Source organism: Glycine soja, chromosome 10, assembly GCF_004193775.1.
Source record: "Glycine soja cultivar W05 chromosome 10, ASM419377v2, whole genome shotgun sequence".
In the NCBI taxonomy this organism is placed as follows: Eukaryota; Viridiplantae; Streptophyta; class Magnoliopsida; order Fabales; family Fabaceae; genus Glycine; species Glycine soja.
The window spans coordinates 51,705,470-51,726,069 of NC_041011.1; the positions used below are offsets into that span (position 1 = coordinate 51,705,470).

Below are 20,600 nucleotides of genomic sequence, written 5' to 3' on the forward strand. Positions count from 1 at the left end.
AAAAGAAAAGCAAAACGGGACATTGGCATCCTAATAAGGACCATACGATCTTAAAACCCACATAAAGTCCTCAAAGCGAACGGTTAAAGAGAAAAGGTCTGTGGTCTCAATTTACCTTTATTTTTACAATATATTTTTTGTTAGTTTTGAGAAGGCTCGTTGAACAAGCAAAATTAAGCACAAAAGCCCAACCCTCTCTCTCGCTGCTGGTCTCCCCCATTTGGCATTCGCAGATCGAATACGAGGTAGGGTTTTCCCCGTTTGAGGTTTAATTTTATTTCCCTTCCTTCTTTGATTCATTGTATGTTGACCTTGTTGCTGTCAAAACTTTGGCTGGATGATTTTATGCTGTTTAGTCAATAGTGTGTGATTTGTTGGTCGAACTCGAACATGAGAGCTCGTGCACTATGGTAGTCACTCACTCGGTGAATATCACAGTACATGGGTTGTTTCATGGAGGCTTAAAGGTGAAGAGACGCTGCTTATGCCTGAACTGAATTTGTTATGTAAAAAAATGAGAGATAGGGAATCTGAGAGGGGGTTTGCGTGTATATGTTTAGCGGGAAAAAAATCAGAGGGTGAGAGAGAGCAGGTTTGTGAAATTGAGAGCCCGGTTTGTTGTGGTGAGGATAGTATCGGTTTATGTATGTTTTAAAAAGAAATTTAAAAAATCAGTGGAGAGGTAGTGTGAAATTTTTGCGGTTTGAAACTGAAAATACCAATGTCATTCTGTTTTATGATCTTGTGTAGTATTGCATTTTCACGTATATTGTTTTGTTTTTTAGAGAATGGTGCATGAATAGGAAATAGGTGAATGTGTTGGATTATTATTATTATTATTGCTAGTTCTACCATGCTCGTGTTAGATTTATAATGTTGGATTAATATCAGCTCACTCGCTATTGTAAATTCTACTGTGCTTGTGTTTGATTCAAGTGTTAGATTTTAAATTTTAAATTGTAGTGTTAGATTGTTAGATCTACAAATGTGTTAAAAGTGGTAAACAGTAATCAGGGGCGGGGAAGGAAAAACCCGTCCTCGCCCCATTTCCATGCCTACAAACCCCAGTGAGGAACAAAGCAAGTGCCTCTTCAGTAATTCCCAATATCCCCAACCCCAACCCCAAACCTTTCCCATCCATTTTACTCTTTCCCCTCTTTGTTCTAATCTCTTTTTCTTCAACCATTTTATGCAGTAATTTCACTGAATCTTATTGAAGATGTTTCTCACAAGGTGAACCCACCCCCTCTTTTGCTGCAAACTTGCATTTCAGGGTTTTTCTGTTTTGCTCTATTCAATTAACAAATGGGTTCTCCTGAAATCTATTAGGTTTTTTTCCTATTTGCTTATTTGTTTATTTTGTGAGTGAAATAGAACTGAGTATGACCGAGGAGTCAACACCTTTTCTCCTGAAGGCCGTTTATTTCAGGTTGAATATGCAATCGAAGCCATCAAGGTATGTTGCTTCACCCAAATCTTTTTCTTCCGTGATTTTTTTGTCCATCTGTAAGAAAAAAAAAGGGTTGACAACTTTAAGAAGATTTTTTATTCAATTTGTTTTTTTTTTGTGTTTGTATTTGTAAATGGGATTTTATTGAATTGCAGCTGGGATCAACTGCGATTGGATTGAAGACGAAAGAGGGTGTTGTCCTTGCAGTTGAAAAGCGCATCACTTCACCACTGCTGGTGTGTTTATTTACTTTTTAATTATCTTAGTTGATTTTTATCATCTTATTGTTACACTTCTACACATAAATGTGCTGTTAACTATTAACTATCACTATCAGTATACAATTTGATGGAACCAAGTAAGAAACATGCTTGTGCAAAATAATATGGAACTTGATTTGCACCTTAATTGATTTAAGCATGAAACTTCTCTTTCAGGAGCCAAGTAGTGTTGAGAAAATTATGGAAATTGATGAGCACATAGGATGTGCAATGAGTGGATTGATTGCTGATGCTCGAACACTTGTTGAGCATGCACGGGTTGAAACTCAGGTACTGTGAACCTTATAGCAGATATTAAGTAGTTGATTAGCTAATGATTGATATGTTTTGGTTTATTGTTCACAGAATCATAGGTTCTCCTATGGTGAGCCAATGACTGTTGAGTCCACAACCCAAGCTCTTTGTGATCTAGCCTTGCGTTTTGGTGAAGGTGATGAAGAATCCATGGTAAAGAACTTCTCAGCTTTGATATTCGTGTCTATTTTTATTTGTTTGCTTGCTTATGCTGCATCTATTTAGGAAAAAGGGTAAAATAGGTTTTTGGTCCCTCTAAAATATTCCAAATTTGATTTTAGTCTTCCAAAATTTTTTGCCCTAATTTGACTCTCTAATTTGGAAACTTTTGGTCCTCAAAGTGGTTATACTTAACATTTTATCACAGTTATAATTTATAAATCATATGGAAATATACTGAGGATAAAAAATGGAGTATTTCCAAATTAGAGGGATGAAAATAGGACAATTTTTTTGGAGGGCTAAAACCAAATTTGGAAAATTTTAGAGGGACCAAAAACATATTTTACTCTAGGAAAATAATTTATGAACATTTCTTACGAAGTTGCTTCTTATTTGTGTATCTGCTAGAAAAACTGATGCCTTATATATTGCATTTGGCAACTGTTGATTGGAGATATAAACAAGTGTTATTTACCTGAAAAATTCAGAATGTACATATATCCTGATATTGCATCAATTCTTGAATGTACAAAAATTAAATGTGTAATTCCTCTTATAAGGTGCTTCAGAGTTCAGACCGACAGGTTCAGTAGCATGTGCCAATAAACTTTTTTGTTTTGTACAAAATACTAAATAGCAGTGTTCTTGTTGCAGTAGATCATGATATATGTATTTTAACTTTCACCTTTTCTTTTCTCTTTGGCAGTCTCGACCATTTGGAGTATCTCTTCTCATTGCTGGCCATGATGAGAATGGACCTAGCTTGTAAGTTATTGTTTCATCTATTAGGCAATGGCTACTTGTGGGTAATGTGATGTAGTTGTCTTTTTTGCTCATTTTCTGTGTTTAGCCAGTGATCACTTTAAAAGTTTACTTGTTTGATTTATGATATCGGTCATCTTTTTAAATTGACGTTGTTCCTAGTATACTATATTATGTTTTTCTCTGGGGATTAGGGAAGTTACTAAAAAAGGAATTCTGGAGAAAAAAAAATATTTCAAGAACAATTTCATTTTTTCTGGTTGACCATGATCAAAGAGTATCGAGTAACCACTTATCAACTTTCTTAACTACTTGGATGTTTAATGGTTTCTAAGTTTGACATGATTTTGCCAAGAATTCCTTTTTCTCTAATTTCTCTCTTTTTTTCCCCTGGTTCCTTGAGGATAACTTGTCCTCTTTTGGTTGTCACTTAATACCTTTCCTTCTCTTGTGAGCCTGCTTGTTTAAGCTAAAAAAAGTAATTTTAAGATTGTAAAGTGAGAGTTTTTGTGGAGATTGTTTTAGGAGCTACTTGTTATAGTTTCTCAAAATAATATAAAACATTAAAACCTGACCCTTTTCAGATTGTAATTTTTTTAAAAAAACTTATGGCTTACCAACCATGTTAACATATTACTAAAGTGATTTTCTAAGAAAAAAATCTTAAAAGAATGCACTGTATATTTTGTCTACCTTTGTCAAAGGAAGTAGGAAGTAGAACTATTATGTTCTTTGCAGTTTTTTCATAGTCATGTAGTAGTACTGTCTCACCTTATCACTTCTTTTGTGGTTTAAAGAGAATGATATTTTAGGCTCAACAATGTACCTTTTCTTACCATTGATTTGTGGCATAAATTAATTATATGGTTCAGCTGTCTTAGTGTCTACCCTGCAATTTCAACTCTCAAAGTATATATTGATGTTTTAGCTTCTCAATTGAAATCAGTTCATGGTAGCAACTTGCAACTTTTTCTACCTTAACGGGAGACAATTAGTGATAGCATGTAGGTCTCATTCCTAAAAAGGTTTGAGGCTCAATTGTAAACAATTTTCATATTCGTTTATGTCAGAGGCACACAATGCAGATTATTGTTTAAACAGTAAATAAATGCACAGCATGGGCATTCTTTTTTTTGGCGTAGGATTTATTACTTCAGTAACTAGATGATATGTAGTTTATTGGTGCTGGTCCTGTTCCCATCCTTTTTCATTTTGGACTTTTACTTTTACTGGATTGAAACATTCTGATTTTCAGATATTACACTGATCCATCTGGCACATTTTGGCAATGCAATGGAAAAGCTATCGGTTCAGGGTCAGAAGGTGCCGACAGTTCTCTGCAAGAACAATACAACAAGGTATCGATGATTATATATTGATAGTTTCTAAACCTTATATTCTGTTTATGACAGTAAACTTAATAGTTGACTAGGATTTGAATATGGAAAAAGAGTGAAAACATAAAGAAATCAGGAGATACCCATCACTCTTGGCAGGGCAGGTAGAGTAGAATGAAAACATGCTAATCTATACAATACCTACCATTATAAATAATGTATAAAAGAGGTAATACTATTCAAATAATATATGTACATTTTATCTGGAATCAGAAAAATTAAACTTCACCTTCAAGTTCACTTAATTGTTATTTTACTTGAGAAGATAAAACAAACCATGCCAATGGTCTGCAGAATTGTTCTTTTCTAATCATATTTTCATATCCATGTCTTACCATGTATACTTAACTGTTCAGTTGACATTGTTCCTTTATTTTCCTGTTTACTTTTCTATAAAGCATTATGATTTTTGTCAAACTTCATTTATATCCACCATGTGTGTATTGTCTTGGAAAATGATAAGTTAGTCAAATTTTGTGATAATTTTGATTGTCAAATTAATGCAATGCCATTCTCAACTTGTTGGAATTTTTTTAAAATTAAGCTGAACTATAACATGCTGTAAGCCTATAAGATGACTTGCAAACAATTCAATTTGGTGCTAATTTATCACGTTACAGGACCTAACTCTTCAAGAAGCTGAGACTATTGCTTTATCCATTTTGAAGCAAGTTATGGAAGAGAAGGTAAGGATAATCAGATGCATGTTCTGCCAATTTGATTGACGCCCCTCCCCTGAAATTGAATGAAAAATAAAGTATAATTATTTCTTTTGTATTTCATCTTAGGTCACTCCCAACAATGTCGACATTGCCAAGGTGGCTCCAACATATCATCTTTATACCCCCTCTGAGGTGGAAGCTGTGATAAGTCGTCTATGATTTTCTTTTCGTGACTTTCTCTATTCAACATTTGTGTTTCCTATCATTCCTGCCTCACGTCTAATTATTGAGTATTATGCGGAAACTTTTTTGGTGGGTGATGTTTACATGTGCTACACTTGTGGCCAAGTTGTACACTGTACGAGATTCTGGTGTCATTTGCTGCATTCGGTCTAGTTGAAATTGAGTACTATAAGGGTTTCAATGTTTTTGGGAAAATCGTAATCTATTACCCGAATACCGAGCTAGATTTTTACTGTATGAGATATTAAGGAACGGGGAGACGATGGAGGAAAAAAGAATTACACAAAGTATCTATATGCATTATGTGTATACTATTGAAAGAATTAGGATTTATTTTAACCATCTTTTATTCCTCGTAGTCAAAGCAAATTGCTCACCTCAGTCAAATACTTAATTGGATATTTTCTTTTATAAATTATATAATTTTTATCATTATTTTTTTAAAATATATTGTTTTTATTAGAAATTTTCAGATTCTATTTTTATATTTATAATATCGTGCTATAAATTTTATAACATTTTTATCATTTTTATTCCCCATGTTTTCTCCTTTCCTTTATCTTTGTTATAAAAAAAAGGAGGTAAAATGGATCAATTTTTATTCCGTGTTCATTTTTTTTATCTCATTATTCATTGACTTGGATGGGTACTATCTCACGGACTAACTATATTCCTAAAAGGCATGAATTATAGTCGACTGTATTGAGTTATTTTAACTATAATGTAAATTGAATTATATTGTTACATGAATAAGAACATCAGTAGTTGTGGAATTTGTTTAATACCGTATAGAATTCCAGAAGCTACCTAACATAGCTTCTAAGTTCTCAATAAAAAAAATATATAGGTTCCAAGTTTTTATACACTGGACAAAAGGCGGAGAGATTATGCTACGCACACATATAGAGTGATGTTACACTACTCATTTTGCTCTTTGCACCACCTGCTCTCTTTCTTTTTGTATAAAAATATCCTTTGCAGAAACTATTTTCCGTCATATATTTATATTTATGTTCATATTCTAATACATTACAGAAATTAATTTATCATTTATGCGTAAAGATGAAAGAGAAGAGTATTTTAGGAATATAAAGAAAAATGAAAGTAATGGGTGTGAGACAAAAAACGAGGTGTAAATAGCACGGGCTACACATGAAATCACCTTGAGAGTGCCATAGTAAAATTCGTCTTGAGATATGATAAATTTTGGTATCTTAATGAAAATTCAAATTTAATTTTTGAATGTGTAAAAAGTATAATAAATTAGTCATGTTCACAATTTAATGACAAATTAGTTTCTTAATTTTGTAACTTAATGTGAAATAGAATCTCGAAAAATATAACTTATTATCAAATTATTATAATTTAATGATAAAATAATTTTACAAATTTAACGGCAATACTCATTTATCGTACTTTTTGCATATTTAGAAACTAAATTTGTATTTTTTATTTTTTAGGGATTAATTTATCATCGCATCATACTTTTAAAGATGAATTTGACTATTTACCCTTAAAGAAATTCTGATTTTAGTGGTTGCACATCTCTTATTTTGTTAATCATAATATACTAAACGTAGAAACAAAAAATTAAGGGTATATTTAGAAATCAGTTTAGAAGCTTTTAAACAGAAAAATCCCACTTTCCAAATAAATAAATAATATAAAAATATCTTTACACTAACTATAAAACAAAATTTAATCCAAAAAAATAATTTTTTACTCTGATTTTTTCTCAATATATATAAAAAACTATTATTTTCAATTTTTTATTTTATTGAAAATATTGATTTTTTAAGAAATTAAACCAAAAAATTGAAAACTAGCTCTACTCCCGCCTATTTTCATTTCATGCCGGAGGGATTCTTTTTTTATCCCAATAAAAAAACTCCTGTTTTTTTTATATAAAAAAAACAATGAAAATTTTGGTGTTTACATTTTATCAGCTTTCTCTTTATTACTTTCTTCTCTATTTACACTGAGAGAAAAGTAATAAATTCATTTAACTAGATTTTTTTTTTATTGTACTGGAATTTGTGTTACTAGGTTTAGGCTACATAACTAACGGAACTTTGTGGTGAGTTTATATGTATATAGAAAAAAAATGTTATTTTCATTAATTTTATATTATTATTTTAATTACTTGATCTAAACATACACTTCCCAACATGTTTCCCCCACTTTTTATTTCTTCACCATCGGGCACCACCCACCACCCCACGATGAATTCTCCTCCACTACTGTCAATCAAGTGTCAACCAACTTTGTCTTTCAGCCTCAATCTCATTGTTGGCGCCATTACCCATAAAACAGAGCAGGAATAATTTTTAAAAATGGCCAAGATTATTAAAAAAAACATATAGATTCAAATTCAACCAAAGCAAAAATAGTTAAGTATTTTCTAAAAATTCTACTAACGTCTAACATTATTGAAGAAACAAAAGGGTTGTATTCAATAAAAACTATATTTGAAGGCGATAAGTACGTAGAATAGTGCCACATGACGTAAAAAGATTGTGTGCATGCACCCGAAAGCCAAAACCTAACAGAGACAAAACCAAGTTGTTTTTGATAGTCATCGTAATTCCTAATTAATATTATTACCTAAAGAATATCACAAAAGTGTATTAAGTTTTTTTTTTTAATTTCCAAATTATAAACTACTATTCAAGAAAGGCAGGCGATAAGAGGGACAGTCCCAAGTCCAATTAATCAAAACACTGAAGACAGGCTGAGCCACGTGACTCAGAAGACCATTTTTGTTGGGTCAAAACTCATAAGACTAGTCAGTTATCGTAAGTAGACGATTTTTAGACCAAATGTGTATACTACCCAGATGGATTCAATACATGACCCAAGGCTAAGAAACTCTACATATTAACATTGATTATTCCAATTCTGACCTGAAAATAAATGAATTGGAACTGTCTATTCAAGAAAACACAATTTTTTTTTAGCCTAAGTTAAGTGAAAAGAAAATGAAAGAAAGTGAACAAAAAATTAAATTAAAATATAAAATATAAACCTTACCTCATTTTATTGTTTTTTTTTTCTCTTCAAACGAATGAAACTTAAAAGAATTCAATGTCAAACTGTAAAACGTATAACTGTATAAGCAAGATATAATAATTATTTGCTTGCTTCAGTTCACGCAGAGTGACATCGAGTTTCAAGAGAACATGTTGAAAATGAATTTATTTTTTTCGCATTAAGTAAAGTCCAATTAAGAATTATTTTTGTCAAAAATAAAAAATTGAATAATATTTAAATGATTCAATCTTAATCTCAATACATTAACACTTGTATTAAATTACTTGATTATTTAAATAAATTAATTGAATTCAAGTTGAGTTGGATAGGATTTATAATTTTTTAAAACTAATTAATGCATGTTATCAACAAACTTAAAATTAAAATAAAAGTTTTAAGAGAGATATAATTTCATATTATATATATATATATATATATATATATATATATATATATATATATATATATTATTTTTAAAATTTTGAAATCATTGAGATGAACGCATTTTGAATTTGTAATCCGATAATAATCAAATCGCATACCTTTCGCTCTAAACCATCCCGAGCGTACTTAAATCAACTATTTTTTTTTTATTAGGTTAGGTGTGTTAGATTGAAAGATTTATATGAATCTCTCTAATCTCTTTTGACTTACATGTGATATTTGATACATAAATATTTTATCTTTTTATTATTAACTTATTGTCTTTTAGTATACGGAGTATTATTTGGTCTCAAAGATATATACTTAAGCATTATGATTTCGGTCACAATTCCATATTCCATATATACTACATTTAAACCAGTGTATCGTACAATTCAATAATCATCTACTTAATTTTAAAAACATTGCTAGGAAGCATGTGACATAACGGGACCATGCATCACGCTCTGAAGATGTCCAAACCAATTTATGCACAAAATGCCAAAGTATATATGAGCAAAGTCATCTCTGGCAGTCAAATTTAAATATAAGTAATGCATTGTCCAATATTGATAACAAAATCTATTAAATTAAACCATGAAAATCTTGAAGCTAGTTTGTTTATAAACCGAATAAACTTATAGAAAAGTAGGGAAAGAAAAAGCTGAAAGTTGTAACGGAGTTAAAGAAACCTAATTTTGAAGTCTAATTTGCTTGCGCTATTAGTAAATTGCAGAAACTTCCACATACGCTTCCCTATTGCAGCACCTAAAAAAGCCTTAATTAGATGAGCTGGACAGTCAAGTTTCAATGGAACAAGTTGAAATCCCTGCAAAAAAGCCAAACCATAAATAATTGCGAATTTTCTTGTTGCTGAAGCTGAAAAGATGATTCCAAAACTTTGCAAGTTTAATTACTTAGCTAAATTAGTAGAGCACCACCTAATTCGAGCTGGCCTATATATAGCGAGACAAATAGAATAGACTGAACAATTATATCTTCTAAGTTCTAACAACAACATCGTCTCAAACTGATGAAGAAAACAATAAAATACTATGAGAAGACATTTTTTATTCGATAGTGAAATGAATAAATATCAATAGTTTCATGATAGATTATTAAAATATTACAAATCATATATATATATAGGGATATTAATTAGTCATTAATATATATATATATATATATATAAAGCATATAAGTGAACTCTTATTAATGTAAGAATATATAATAATAAATATAAACAATTAAAGAATATTTGAATGATTAGAATTTTTTAGAAAAAATATGCATGACTTATTTAAGTATAATTTTTTTAAAACAATCATGTGACTACTAACTTAAACCTGCAAGCATATACTATCATGCAGCAACTAAACATTTGCCCCAAACTTTTTTTAAAAAATAAACAAAACGAATGCATCACAACATTATCATAATTGGATTTAATAACAATAAGACATTTATTCTATATCACAAAGTTATAGATAAAGTATTTGAAATTTGTCCATATCAAACATTCTCTGCAAGCGTTTAAAAAATATTTAATTAAAAAAAATATATCATATTATAATCATATATATGACGTGGCAAAGACATGCTGAGTACCACCAGTTTGGCACTCGTGACTCTGCAACCCAAAAATATATCCAAAAATGGAAGAAAACGAAAACGAGAAGACAAGAGAAGAAACAAAGTACTGCAGAACGTCGCTGTCCGCCCCATGCAAGACAACTTGTCAGAGCACACACTCTTTTTCTGAACACATTAATTTTTCTTTTTTAAAAAGGTATAGCACCTTTCTAACATGGACCAAGACCAATAATAATAATAATAAATAATACTTAATATACATTCCCATAATCCCATCTCTTCTATTTTACTTTCATTTTATTTTATTTTATTTCTATTTTTAACTTTTATTTTCTATAAAATTATTGATCATCTTTATATTTTTTTCCTCCTCTTTCTATATTTTTCCTCTCAAACTTTTTCATTCATTTAACCCTGAAATGAAGTGTATACTTGTTAATACTAAAAAAATAATAATAAACCCACATCTCATTTTTAGACGTATATAGGTAGAAGAAAAGAGAATTGAGTATGATAAATATGACAATGATGTGTTGAAAAATTTGTTGAAAGTGAGTTAAAAAACAAATTGAATGTAAGAATAAAACAACTCATATTAGAAACATTAAAAAGAAAAAAAAAAAACAAAAAGCAACCCCTAATCACCTCGATTTAGGAAACCCGAAACCCTTCTTGAATGAGTATAATCATAAGAATAATCATTCCCTAACATGCCATTAATCAATATTATAATTTGGTTGAGTTGACGTACCTTGTACTTTGTTGGCATCATGGAGGATATGAATTTTCTCATCACTGAAAATTCCCTCCACCACCTCCAAAAGCTTGCCCTGATGACGGCGCAGCATTATTACTATTATTATTATTATTATTATTTCTTTCAGCTTCCAAAGAACTCAAGTTGAAGCCATGTTGCTGTTGTTGTTCTCTCTGTGCAACCCCTCCACTCCCACTCATTCCCCTCACTATCTGACCAACACCCAGAAAATCGCGGGTGAGTCTATCAGACCCTCCAACGCTGTTACTTCCACTCATTGCAAGCACTTTTGGGTCCCTATTATTATTGTTATTACTATGATCATATGCTTCAAAGCCACCAGCTTCGAAAATGGAAGAGTTTCCACCAACAGCGAACGAGTTCATCAGGTCTTGGAGGTTACTGTTACTCTGTTGTTCGTTCACGTGATTCCCTCCGAACATTCCACCAACGTAGTTTGCAGCATTCACCAGTGGTGGCACCCTGTGTTGTTGTTCAGATTTTGAGCCGCCGCCGCTGCTGGAAGACGCGCTTCCGAAGCTTTTCAAAAGCGAAGCGGTGCCGTTGCTCGAAGTTGCACCCATTTGTGCTGCTTTCTGAAGCAGTGCAGTTGCAGACATGTGAGATAACGCATTCGCATTGGCATTGGCACTGTTGCTGAAGAGAGAAGGTGCACTTGAAGTAGCGAAGTAGTTAGTGCCCTCGTTGTTGTTGTTGTTGTTGCCTCCTCCATTGGCATTGTTGAAGTGTTCAGAGAACGAAGCGTTGGCTGTGTTGCTGGAGAGAAAAGGAAGGTTGAAGGGTGAATTGTTGTTGTTAAGGTGGTGGTGATCAGACAACTGCTGCATTAACCCTTGTTGGAAGGGTTTGTTTTGGTCGGGGTGGTGGTAGGTTTGGTTGGGTTGTTCGGACATGAAGAAGGGTTGTTGTTGTTGGTTGGAGGGTCTGAAGGGTGAACCGAGGATGTGGTCGAAATGGCCGGTTCGACCGGAGGTGGCGCCGAGGCGGAGGAGCTCGGTGGGTTGGGCGTTGCTGGGGTCTTGTATCTGAGAACCGACCTGAGATAGGTTTAAGGCCATATTGGTAGTGCTTCCGTACAGGTGGCTACCAATTCCGCCGCCGCTAAGGCTCGGTGGTTGTCTTGCACTCTCTTGAGCCAGTGCATCACAGAATGCCCTGTGGGTGATGAAACTGTCTCTCCTGCAGTCATCATATGCATTCCAAATAATTAGTCAATTAATTAGAAACTAGTAATTCTTATGAGATGTTTTTTTTTTTATGGATGATATGATAATATTGTTTAGTTTGATCATAATAATTTTAAAGGCCATATTTGGAGAAACTTTTAATTAATTATTAAGTGTAACTGAACAAAAATGTTGTTTATATATGTTACATGTTATTAGATCTAATTTGTTTTTAATTTTCTCTTGGAATTGTAACAGTGGTTCTTATGAAGAAATTATTACAGTTTTGAATTACTATAATTATGATCAAGACACATAATTATGTTTTATTATTTCTTTTGTCTAAATTGAAATTTTTGCAGTAAAAAAGAAATTGTATAATACTACCACACATACTAGAGGGAGGAAATTCCTCATAGAAGATTTTTAAGCTTAAATCAAATTTTAAAAATAATAAGTTACAGAAAATAGTTCGCTTCAGAAACACTATAACAATAATATTAATTTAAAGCTGTTACGCATCTTAAGCATACATAGATTACTAGAATTAGGACTTGGCTTTTCCTAGTAAAAGACAATAAAAATCTCAATCACACAAAATCACTTAAAAAATTGTTAGCATCCAAATATAAGAATAAAAGCCTTAATTGACCCGAGGACAAACATTTGCGTGTATTTATGAAACGAGTAATTAGAAAAAATAATAATGTGATAACTCTATAAAGCGAATGAGAAGATAACTAAAAATTTCCAAAAGGATACACAACGAGTAGGTAGAATAATTTCACGAGCACTTGATAAAAAGATTAGCCAATCAATTAAGAAATGCAGTGTCAAGGACTTCAGGGTTGGTCTGGGTGTTCAATAAATGGAACCGAAGAATATGTATTCAATGTTTATGAGAGTAGAGAAAAAGCGGCACAATCAAGAACCATAATTGTGGGATTGTGCTCAAACTGGACTTGGTTTGACTCGAATGCTATCAAAAGTTGTCAACAAGGTTGTGCCCACTGTGTTAATCATTAACATTTATTAGGTACTGCATATCTCTGATCTGAATTCAGCGTGACCACTCGCTCTCACCAAATTAAACTTTTAAAATCATGTGGAAGGAAAAGAAAAATAGTACTATCTACATTGCATATATAAAAACAGAGAAAGAAGAGAGAGAGAGAGAAAGTTGGATACTTGATTAGACCATAACGTTACCACGAAAAGGAGAACCTGCAAGAGCACAGTACTGAACACATCTAGCCAACCCAGAAGAAAACAAAGCTGGTAACAACATATCACATACAAACACTTACACACACTCTCTCTCTTCTTCATGACATAGCAACACGTGAATAGAAAAGAAAAGAATATATAAAAATATATATGGAAGAAAAAAACAGCGTTGTTTCCGAGGTAAAATTGGAAAGCAAGAGTTTTTTTTTTCATTAGCTTTATGCCTTTTGACGAGAGAGAGTGAAAGAGGGTGCTGTTCCTCCGTGTGTTTGTTCTGAAAGCCCTATGACCAAGGCAGTTTCCAGAGAAAGATTCACGTGGGGCGATGTTTCCTTCCATTTCAATTGGTACCAATAGAAAGGAAAGATGACAAAGGAAACCAAACTCAGTAGATAAAAAAAAGCATCTAAGCCCTTTTCCTCACTATAGTTATACCCACTGTATACTATATATTATGTCTTGACCAAGAAGAATCTAATATACACCCTTAAGCCAACCCCAAAGAAGCCAAAACCAAAAACAGTGTTTTCCTTCTTGTGTTTATGGCCATTTCTGGCTGTGTTAGGCTAAATTTTGCATAATAAGCAAAAAAGCTTAGTGTTTGGAAAAAGGGTAACAAAGTAACAATATATAGCAATAATAGAATATATGTATGTTAATTGAATTGCACGCATGAAATGTTAGTGTTAGTACCTGGAGAAGAGGGTGCCACAATCACATCTATATTCTCTGGTGCCACAGGTCTTAGAATGGGCTTTCCAATCAGATTGAACAGCATACTTCTTGGAGCACTTGTCACACTTCCACTTCTTCTCACCGTGTTTGCGAGAGTAGTGTTTCTTAATCCCTGTGAGGTCTCCAAGAGCCCTTGAAGGGTCATGGTGGACGCATGTGGGCTCAGGACACAGATAAACCTTTCTCTTTGGCTCTTTTGTTGTCTTCTGCTTAAGCTTCCAAGGCAGGTTGTGTCCTCTTCTGTGTAGCTGTAGGTTTTGCTCTCTTTGGAACCCTTTGTTGCACACCTCACATATAAACCTGTTTGTTGCCATTAGGGTCTTGGGAGATAGTGCTATCACCTCCGCATCTGGATCTGTTGTTACCATGGAACAAAAATGACAAACAACAACAAATTATTAAATTACAAAATTAAATTAGTTCACTACACAAGCTATAATTGAAAATTAAAAATCTGGAAATCAAATTGAGAAAGCTTCAAGACAAAGAGTTCCAAAGACATACATATATACCCATTTAATCTCAGTCCATTTTAATTAAATTTGTTTTTAAATTAGGGTTTCCTTGAGAATTAATTCACATATACCAAATGAAAAAAAAAATTGTGGAAGGAAAAAAGTTCTTTCATTGATATAGGAAACGATTTAGAGATTAGATCTTAATTTCTGATGATAAAAAAATTAAGATACTTGCATGGTGTTCCAGGTTGGTTTCTCTTTTTCTTCTGGGGTGGGGGTGCAGCTGGAGTTGTTGATGAGGATGGTGTCAGGGAATGCTGTTGCTTCATCTGGTTTTGTTGATCCTCTTCTCTAAATCCAAAGAGCGATGCTGAGGAAGATGACGCCGCCATGTCTCTAATAGCAAGTCCTATATATAACAATTAGCCTTCTTCTGCTTCACCTGAGAGAGTGTTCTTTTAATCCTTGAACCCCACAACTGAATCAGAATTCTGGAAAACCCACATGCAATTTGAGTCCTCCCTCAATTCACATCCCCAATCTCAGGAAAAAAAAAACTCATAAGCAAGAGAATTCTAGCAAAAGAAAAATCTAGAGGGAGATTAGAACAGACAGAGATATTGAAGAAGAAGAAGAAGAAATTAATAGCAACAGCAAATATTCAACCCCTCCCTGAATACTCCTTGATGTGATTTTCCTCCTGAGGCTGGCTTGTTATAAATGAGAAATTTGAGCTGGCAGTAATATTACTCAGTTTCTTCACTGATTTGGTGTCATGCAGATACACCAACACATATACACACACCATTTCCTTCTTTCTTTTTATTTATAATTCTCAGCCTTTTTTTCCTCTTCAAAAGCTTTTCCAGATTTTGCTCACTTCTCTCTTGTCATAAATGAATTTTTTACAAAATGGAAAATTAATAAGAGAGAGGGTAAGGCCTACGGGTCGGTGGACCCAATCCTTTGCCACATAACGACATAGGATGTGTGAGAGCAGCATGAAATGAAACAGCTACACCACTCTCTCTCTCTCTCTTATTTCGTATCTTCTTACTCACTCCCAGACAAACTTTCACTCATCACCCAACCCCACTGGACCTCACACAAAATTCAAAAGAAAAAAAAAAAGGACAATGAATGAAACTCTCAAACCGTAAAACCAATAGAGAGGAAACAAAAATATAAACAATAAAAATAAGTCTTGGTAAAAGAAAAATATATGAAAAGTGATTAAACTATTTTAAAGAAAGTCACGTGATGAAGGGAAAAGAAAAAGAAAAAGAAATCATGAATTTAAATTTTTTAACAAAAATTAATAATACTAATAATTAATAAAAATAGTTAGCCGCTAGTAACACTTAACAAGTAAATGGTAAGTAAGAAAGGAATATATAAGGATGTTTTGTTTTTCTTGGCTTTGTAATGTTTTCAAACAAAAACACCTGATGGTTGATTGGGTGAGGGGATGAATGACACTGTTTGTCTGAAATTCAGCGGAGGCAGAGTGTACTGTACTGTTACCGTTTAGAGTCACTGACATGGAAAGGGCAAAAAAGGATTCTGAAACTCTATGTGCTGTGTTTGGCTGACTTGGGTTGAGGAGTGAGGTCCTTCTTCCTTCCCTTCTGTTGTTGCATTGCATCTTGCATGCAGTGGCTGGCTGGTCCTTCCCCAAAAGTCACATCACTCACTATGAAACAGGGGTAGTTTCGTCATTTCATTTAAAGTGGGGAAAATCACAATCAGAAGACCCAAGAATGGACCTAATCCAACCACTATAGATAAACAAATCACAAAGGAATTTTTTTAGATAAATCAGAGTGAAACCAAGAGACAGCTGAATTCTAGACCGTGGATTCCTGTGGAAACAAAATCACTGTCACCTTTTTTCTGAGATATTACCATGGAATAGAATAGAATAAAGTGAAATGTGTGCTTTTCGGGAATTATGAGGTCTTGACAGGGATAGTTAATAATATTATTATCAAGTTTATTTTTTATAATCATTTTGTTCAAGGCAGTTTTTATTCCATTTCTTTGCTTTAATTGCTGCCTTTTCTTAAAATCCTATTATTATTTTATTAAACAGCAAATAATTGAGCTTAACCACGTAGATTAATTGATGTGGGTTATTTCAGGATATCTCATGTTAAAGTCAATATTTGTGATATTTTAAAAAAAATATTATCTATTATAATCCTACTTAATTAGAATAAGAAGAGACAATCAATAATTACAAAGGAAGTTATCATTCTTTCAAATAATGACAGCTTAACCAGAAAGATTTAAGACTTTTGACATTGATATTTACTAGAGATCATAAAGTCAATATTTGTGCGTCATACAAGGGTCAAGTTTATACCGGGACTACTACAACTTTAAGCATGTCGTCTAACTACTTCATACTGTAGCCGCCTAGTCTTTTGATTTAAATACCGTATAATAGTATATATAATAGATTTTTATTTTTTTAATTGGAATAAGATTATTGTTAGATACTGGATATGAAATATCTAGCCGAATCTATCCCCCAAAATTTACAGATTAAATGAGTTTACTCATCTAATATTATTTTAAAAAAAATAAAAATCTCTTACAGTAGTATTCTAAACAGTACTGTTCATGTGCTTTTTATTTTTTTGGAAAAAAATTACAGAAATAATTAATAGAAACTCAAGAAAGTTTTACGTTCAAACAAATTGACAAACAATAGTGCTAAAGTTACTTAAATTCGAATGCTTAATCTCACCTCATTTCCTTAATATACACAACATAAACATCGGAGAGTAAAACTCTCTTCGACCTTACACTTTTTTTTTTTAAAAAAAAAAAAGAAGATTTTATTCCTTAAGTAGTCAAACCAGTGACAAGCATATATACAGGCCGACAAAGCTCCGGTTCATACACCTAATTTCTAGATTTATAATCCATATAGAAGTTGGTGAAGTTATGGTGTTGCTGATGTGGCTATTAATCTTAATTAAAATCAATCAAGCTGTGTTAATTTATTTTTAGGTTGATCAATGTGAAGGGACCCCACCCCAAAACAAATAAAATAAACAAAATTATATGTAATGAAGTCCCAATCATCGTTTTCTTTGTTGGCTTCTATTTTGTTGCCATTCTTTTAGACAAAGATCCAAAGTACAAGAAACCAAATGAAAAAAACTAAGGGAATTATGGTGTGTAATATAAAAGGATAAGAGCCTGCATCCATAACAGTACTTCTCTCTGCTTAGTCTTTAAAATATTCAAGCGCATGATACAAAAACTGTCAATCAAAATAACTAATGCTAGTTTTTAAAAACAAATCACGTCCACATTATTTTAAAATATCTCTTAGTTTAAAAATATATTCATATTCAAACAACAAACGTTTATTATCTACTCCTCGGTCAGCAACATATTAGTATCAGAAGTAAAACTAACAGTTACAAAAACATTGAAGAAAGACACAACATAAATAGAGATGCTATTAAACGGCAAGTACAAACACATTGCACACATATATAGTTTAATTGACACAACATTTGCAAGTATGTGAATTGAAACCCGTATATTTCAATCAAAAAGCTAGCATTTGGAGACAAGGACTATGGTGAGACTCTTTTAGACTTTTTATTGACAACTCATAGTTCATGCTGCTACACGAAGACGAAGGTCTCCTTCATCAGAAGGACACGCACGCTTCAATATGATTATTTTCAACTGCGGCGGCATTTTCTTCTCACAAAACTAGCCTTGTCTTTTTTCATGAGTTTCTCTCCTGTCCTCTTACTAACTACAATCCAAACGCATTCCTCACGTACATGGCTATGTATTGAAAAAGGTCAAATACTACTGTTTTGTAATTGTAGGAGCTAAAGATCTAGCATATATTAATGCACTTCGTTAGTTTCTTTGGGGATTCTAGAGGACCCAATCTATCTATTATCTATTATTATATATAAACTCAAAAAACTAACAATAAATACAAATGGACCCAATCCATGAGTTCTCGGGTAATAGGTTGGGCTTATATAGACTTAATGGGTTTCTTGGTCGAAACCCACATTTACGGACATATAAATTATGGGAATTGTAAATAAATAATATGAAATTGGAGTGAAACTTGTGAGTTTCAAATAAAATTTAGAGCTGACAAAATCAACCGTCTCACACCAGGCCAAGCATTAAAAGGTGGTCTGACCTGGCTTGATTTTTTTTTATACATGGGCTGTAATTTTAATTTTGTAGTCTACTGGCCAGCCCAAATAGGTCCATTTGACTTCTTTTTTTTATAGTTATATAAATTTAAAAGAATATTTTAAAAAAAAAAATAGTGGACCAAAATAGGCTTAATTGATTTCATGCCTATATTCTTGAGTCCAACCTAGCTCATTGTACTGGACTAGATTGATCTAATTTTTCTTAGGTCATATTTTTTACCCAATCCAACCTAACCCATCAAGTCTCTAATTAAAATGCTAGATTGAACATAATTTAAATATAATATACCAAAAAAAGGTTGGTTCAATAAATTTATTTCATAAGAATGTGATTTCAAAATTTGTTGTCAATATAAAATTTTTATTGATTAATAATATGCAGATACATTTATAAGCACTCTTTAAATTTCGAGGTTGTCTATCATCTTTACTTTAACAAGTCTTTAAAACCCATCTCACCTAAACATTTACACGAAATTCACCAAAAGAAAGTGTTAAATTAATTTTGACATACCAAATTCAAGTAGCCTATTCCATGCACAATGTTTTTTTATATATTGATCTATGAAGGGTAAAATGAGAATGATAAAAATAAAAAATCTTTAAAAATAATTTATTTACCAAATCATCACCAATCATTTTTTCTCACCACATCGATAAATTTAACCACCATAATCACCCATAACTGACTAGATCACAAACACCATAGCGAAAATCCTGTAATTGAGAAAAAGAACATGAAAAAGCTCTTGTGCAAACTATACATCTTCAAATCCAAAGGTATGCATGCCATGCTCGATTAGGCCTTGGTTTGAGCAATGGGGAATAGGGGGCTATAGATGAGGTTAGGGTTTAGGGGTTCCCAGTGGGAGATAAGGGATTTGGTCAGCAGGGCAAAAAAGGGGCAAGGGATCGATGCGATGGGAGAGGTTTTTTTTAATATACAACTTCATTCTTTCAAATTTAACCTTCCAATCAAAAACTATAACGTGGAATGGTTTACATTATATTGAATCCATATGTCTGTCTTCAACTTGGCTAATGGTTTGCTTATTGCAATACCATGTTCATGGTCTCAGGTAGGTTCGAGACATGACAAAATCCTTCAAAACCAAACCAACAACAAAATTATATTGAATCCATATAATATTTTAACTTTTTTTACTTTGGTCCCATTTTGTTTGACGTTTTTGGTATTTCTTTTCATTCCAGTTTGATTGTCATTTTATAATACTAATTAGGCATTAAATATTTCCTTACTATATATCTTTAACCATTATCTGTAGAGTGAGAAATAGAAAAAAGTATAAATGAGAGAATTAATCTAACTAATCATAAATACTATCTTTTTTCCTATATATAAAAAAAATACTTAAATTTTTTTTACCCAAAGAAAAACCTAATTTTTTAAGACAAAAAAATATAGTGAAATTAATTGATTTAAGTAGTGGTCAGATATATTAATACTACTCATAATTTAAGGAATAACTTTTTCAACCATTGGATATGGATTGAATAGATATGTCTTTGTAATCATTTTGTAAATTAGTTTTTATTCTATTGGAATGTAAAAAAAAAATAGTTTCTATATTTACATAAATGTTAATTTGAAAATAACATCATTAATGAGGTGAATTATTGATATTTTTAGTGTCACGTACACATTTCAAGTACGAGAAGGCAACAAGCTGTTTCAGAAGAGACACAAACAGTCTATGAATTCAAATG

General features: G+C 32.3%; 2 protein-coding genes across 2 annotated transcripts; one reads left to right on the forward strand and one right to left on the reverse strand.

Annotated features, from left to right (window-relative positions):
- The first annotated feature begins 108 nt into the window (after window positions 1–108).
- On the forward strand, window positions 109–5,560 carry LOC114372685 (proteasome subunit alpha type-5-like). The gene is made up of 10 exons (XM_028330372.1): window positions 109–245; window positions 1,196–1,233; window positions 1,375–1,456; window positions 1,606–1,686; window positions 1,888–2,001; window positions 2,077–2,178; window positions 2,894–2,952; window positions 4,205–4,307; window positions 4,967–5,032; window positions 5,135–5,560. The coding sequence occupies exons 2-10, from the start codon at window positions 1,220–1,222 to the stop codon at window positions 5,225–5,227; spliced, it is 714 nt and encodes a 237-aa protein (XP_028186173.1). The 5' UTR covers window positions 109–245; window positions 1,196–1,219; the 3' UTR covers window positions 5,228–5,560.
- A 3,606-nt stretch (window positions 5,561–9,166) lies between these two features.
- Window positions 9,167–15,565, reverse strand: LOC114370718 (protein indeterminate-domain 5, chloroplastic-like). Its single transcript, XM_028328112.1, has 4 exons — window positions 14,897–15,565; window positions 14,162–14,558; window positions 11,049–12,254; window positions 9,167–9,533 (listed from the first exon to the last, which is right to left on the reverse strand). The coding sequence occupies exons 1-3, from the start codon at window positions 15,051–15,053 to the stop codon at window positions 11,090–11,092; spliced, it is 1,719 nt and encodes a 572-aa protein (XP_028183913.1). The 5' UTR covers window positions 15,054–15,565; the 3' UTR covers window positions 9,167–9,533; window positions 11,049–11,089.
- Window positions 15,566–20,600: the final 5,035 nt, after the last annotated feature.

Bases quoted from the DNA above. Each gene is read 5' to 3' on its own strand.
- LOC114372685 (XM_028330372.1), top strand. The intron at 1,687-1,887 runs GTGTGTTTATTT...CTTCTCTTTCAG, and splicing joins GCATCACTTCACCACTGCTG to GAGCCAAGTAGTGTTGAGAA. The intron at 2,953-4,204 runs GTAAGTTATTGT...TCTGATTTTCAG, and splicing joins GATGAGAATGGACCTAGCTT to ATATTACACTGATCCATCTG.
- LOC114370718 (XM_028328112.1), bottom strand. From the start codon at position 15,053: ATGGCGGCGTCATCTTCCTCAGCATCGCTCTTTGGATTTAGAGAAGAG. The intron at 14,559-14,896 runs GCAAGTATCTTA...TGGTAACAACAG, and splicing joins AAACCAACCTGGAACACCAT to ATCCAGATGCGGAGGTGATA. The intron at 12,255-14,161 runs GTACTAACACTA...TGATGACTGCAG, and splicing joins TGTGGCACCCTCTTCTCCAG to GAGAGACAGTTTCATCACCC.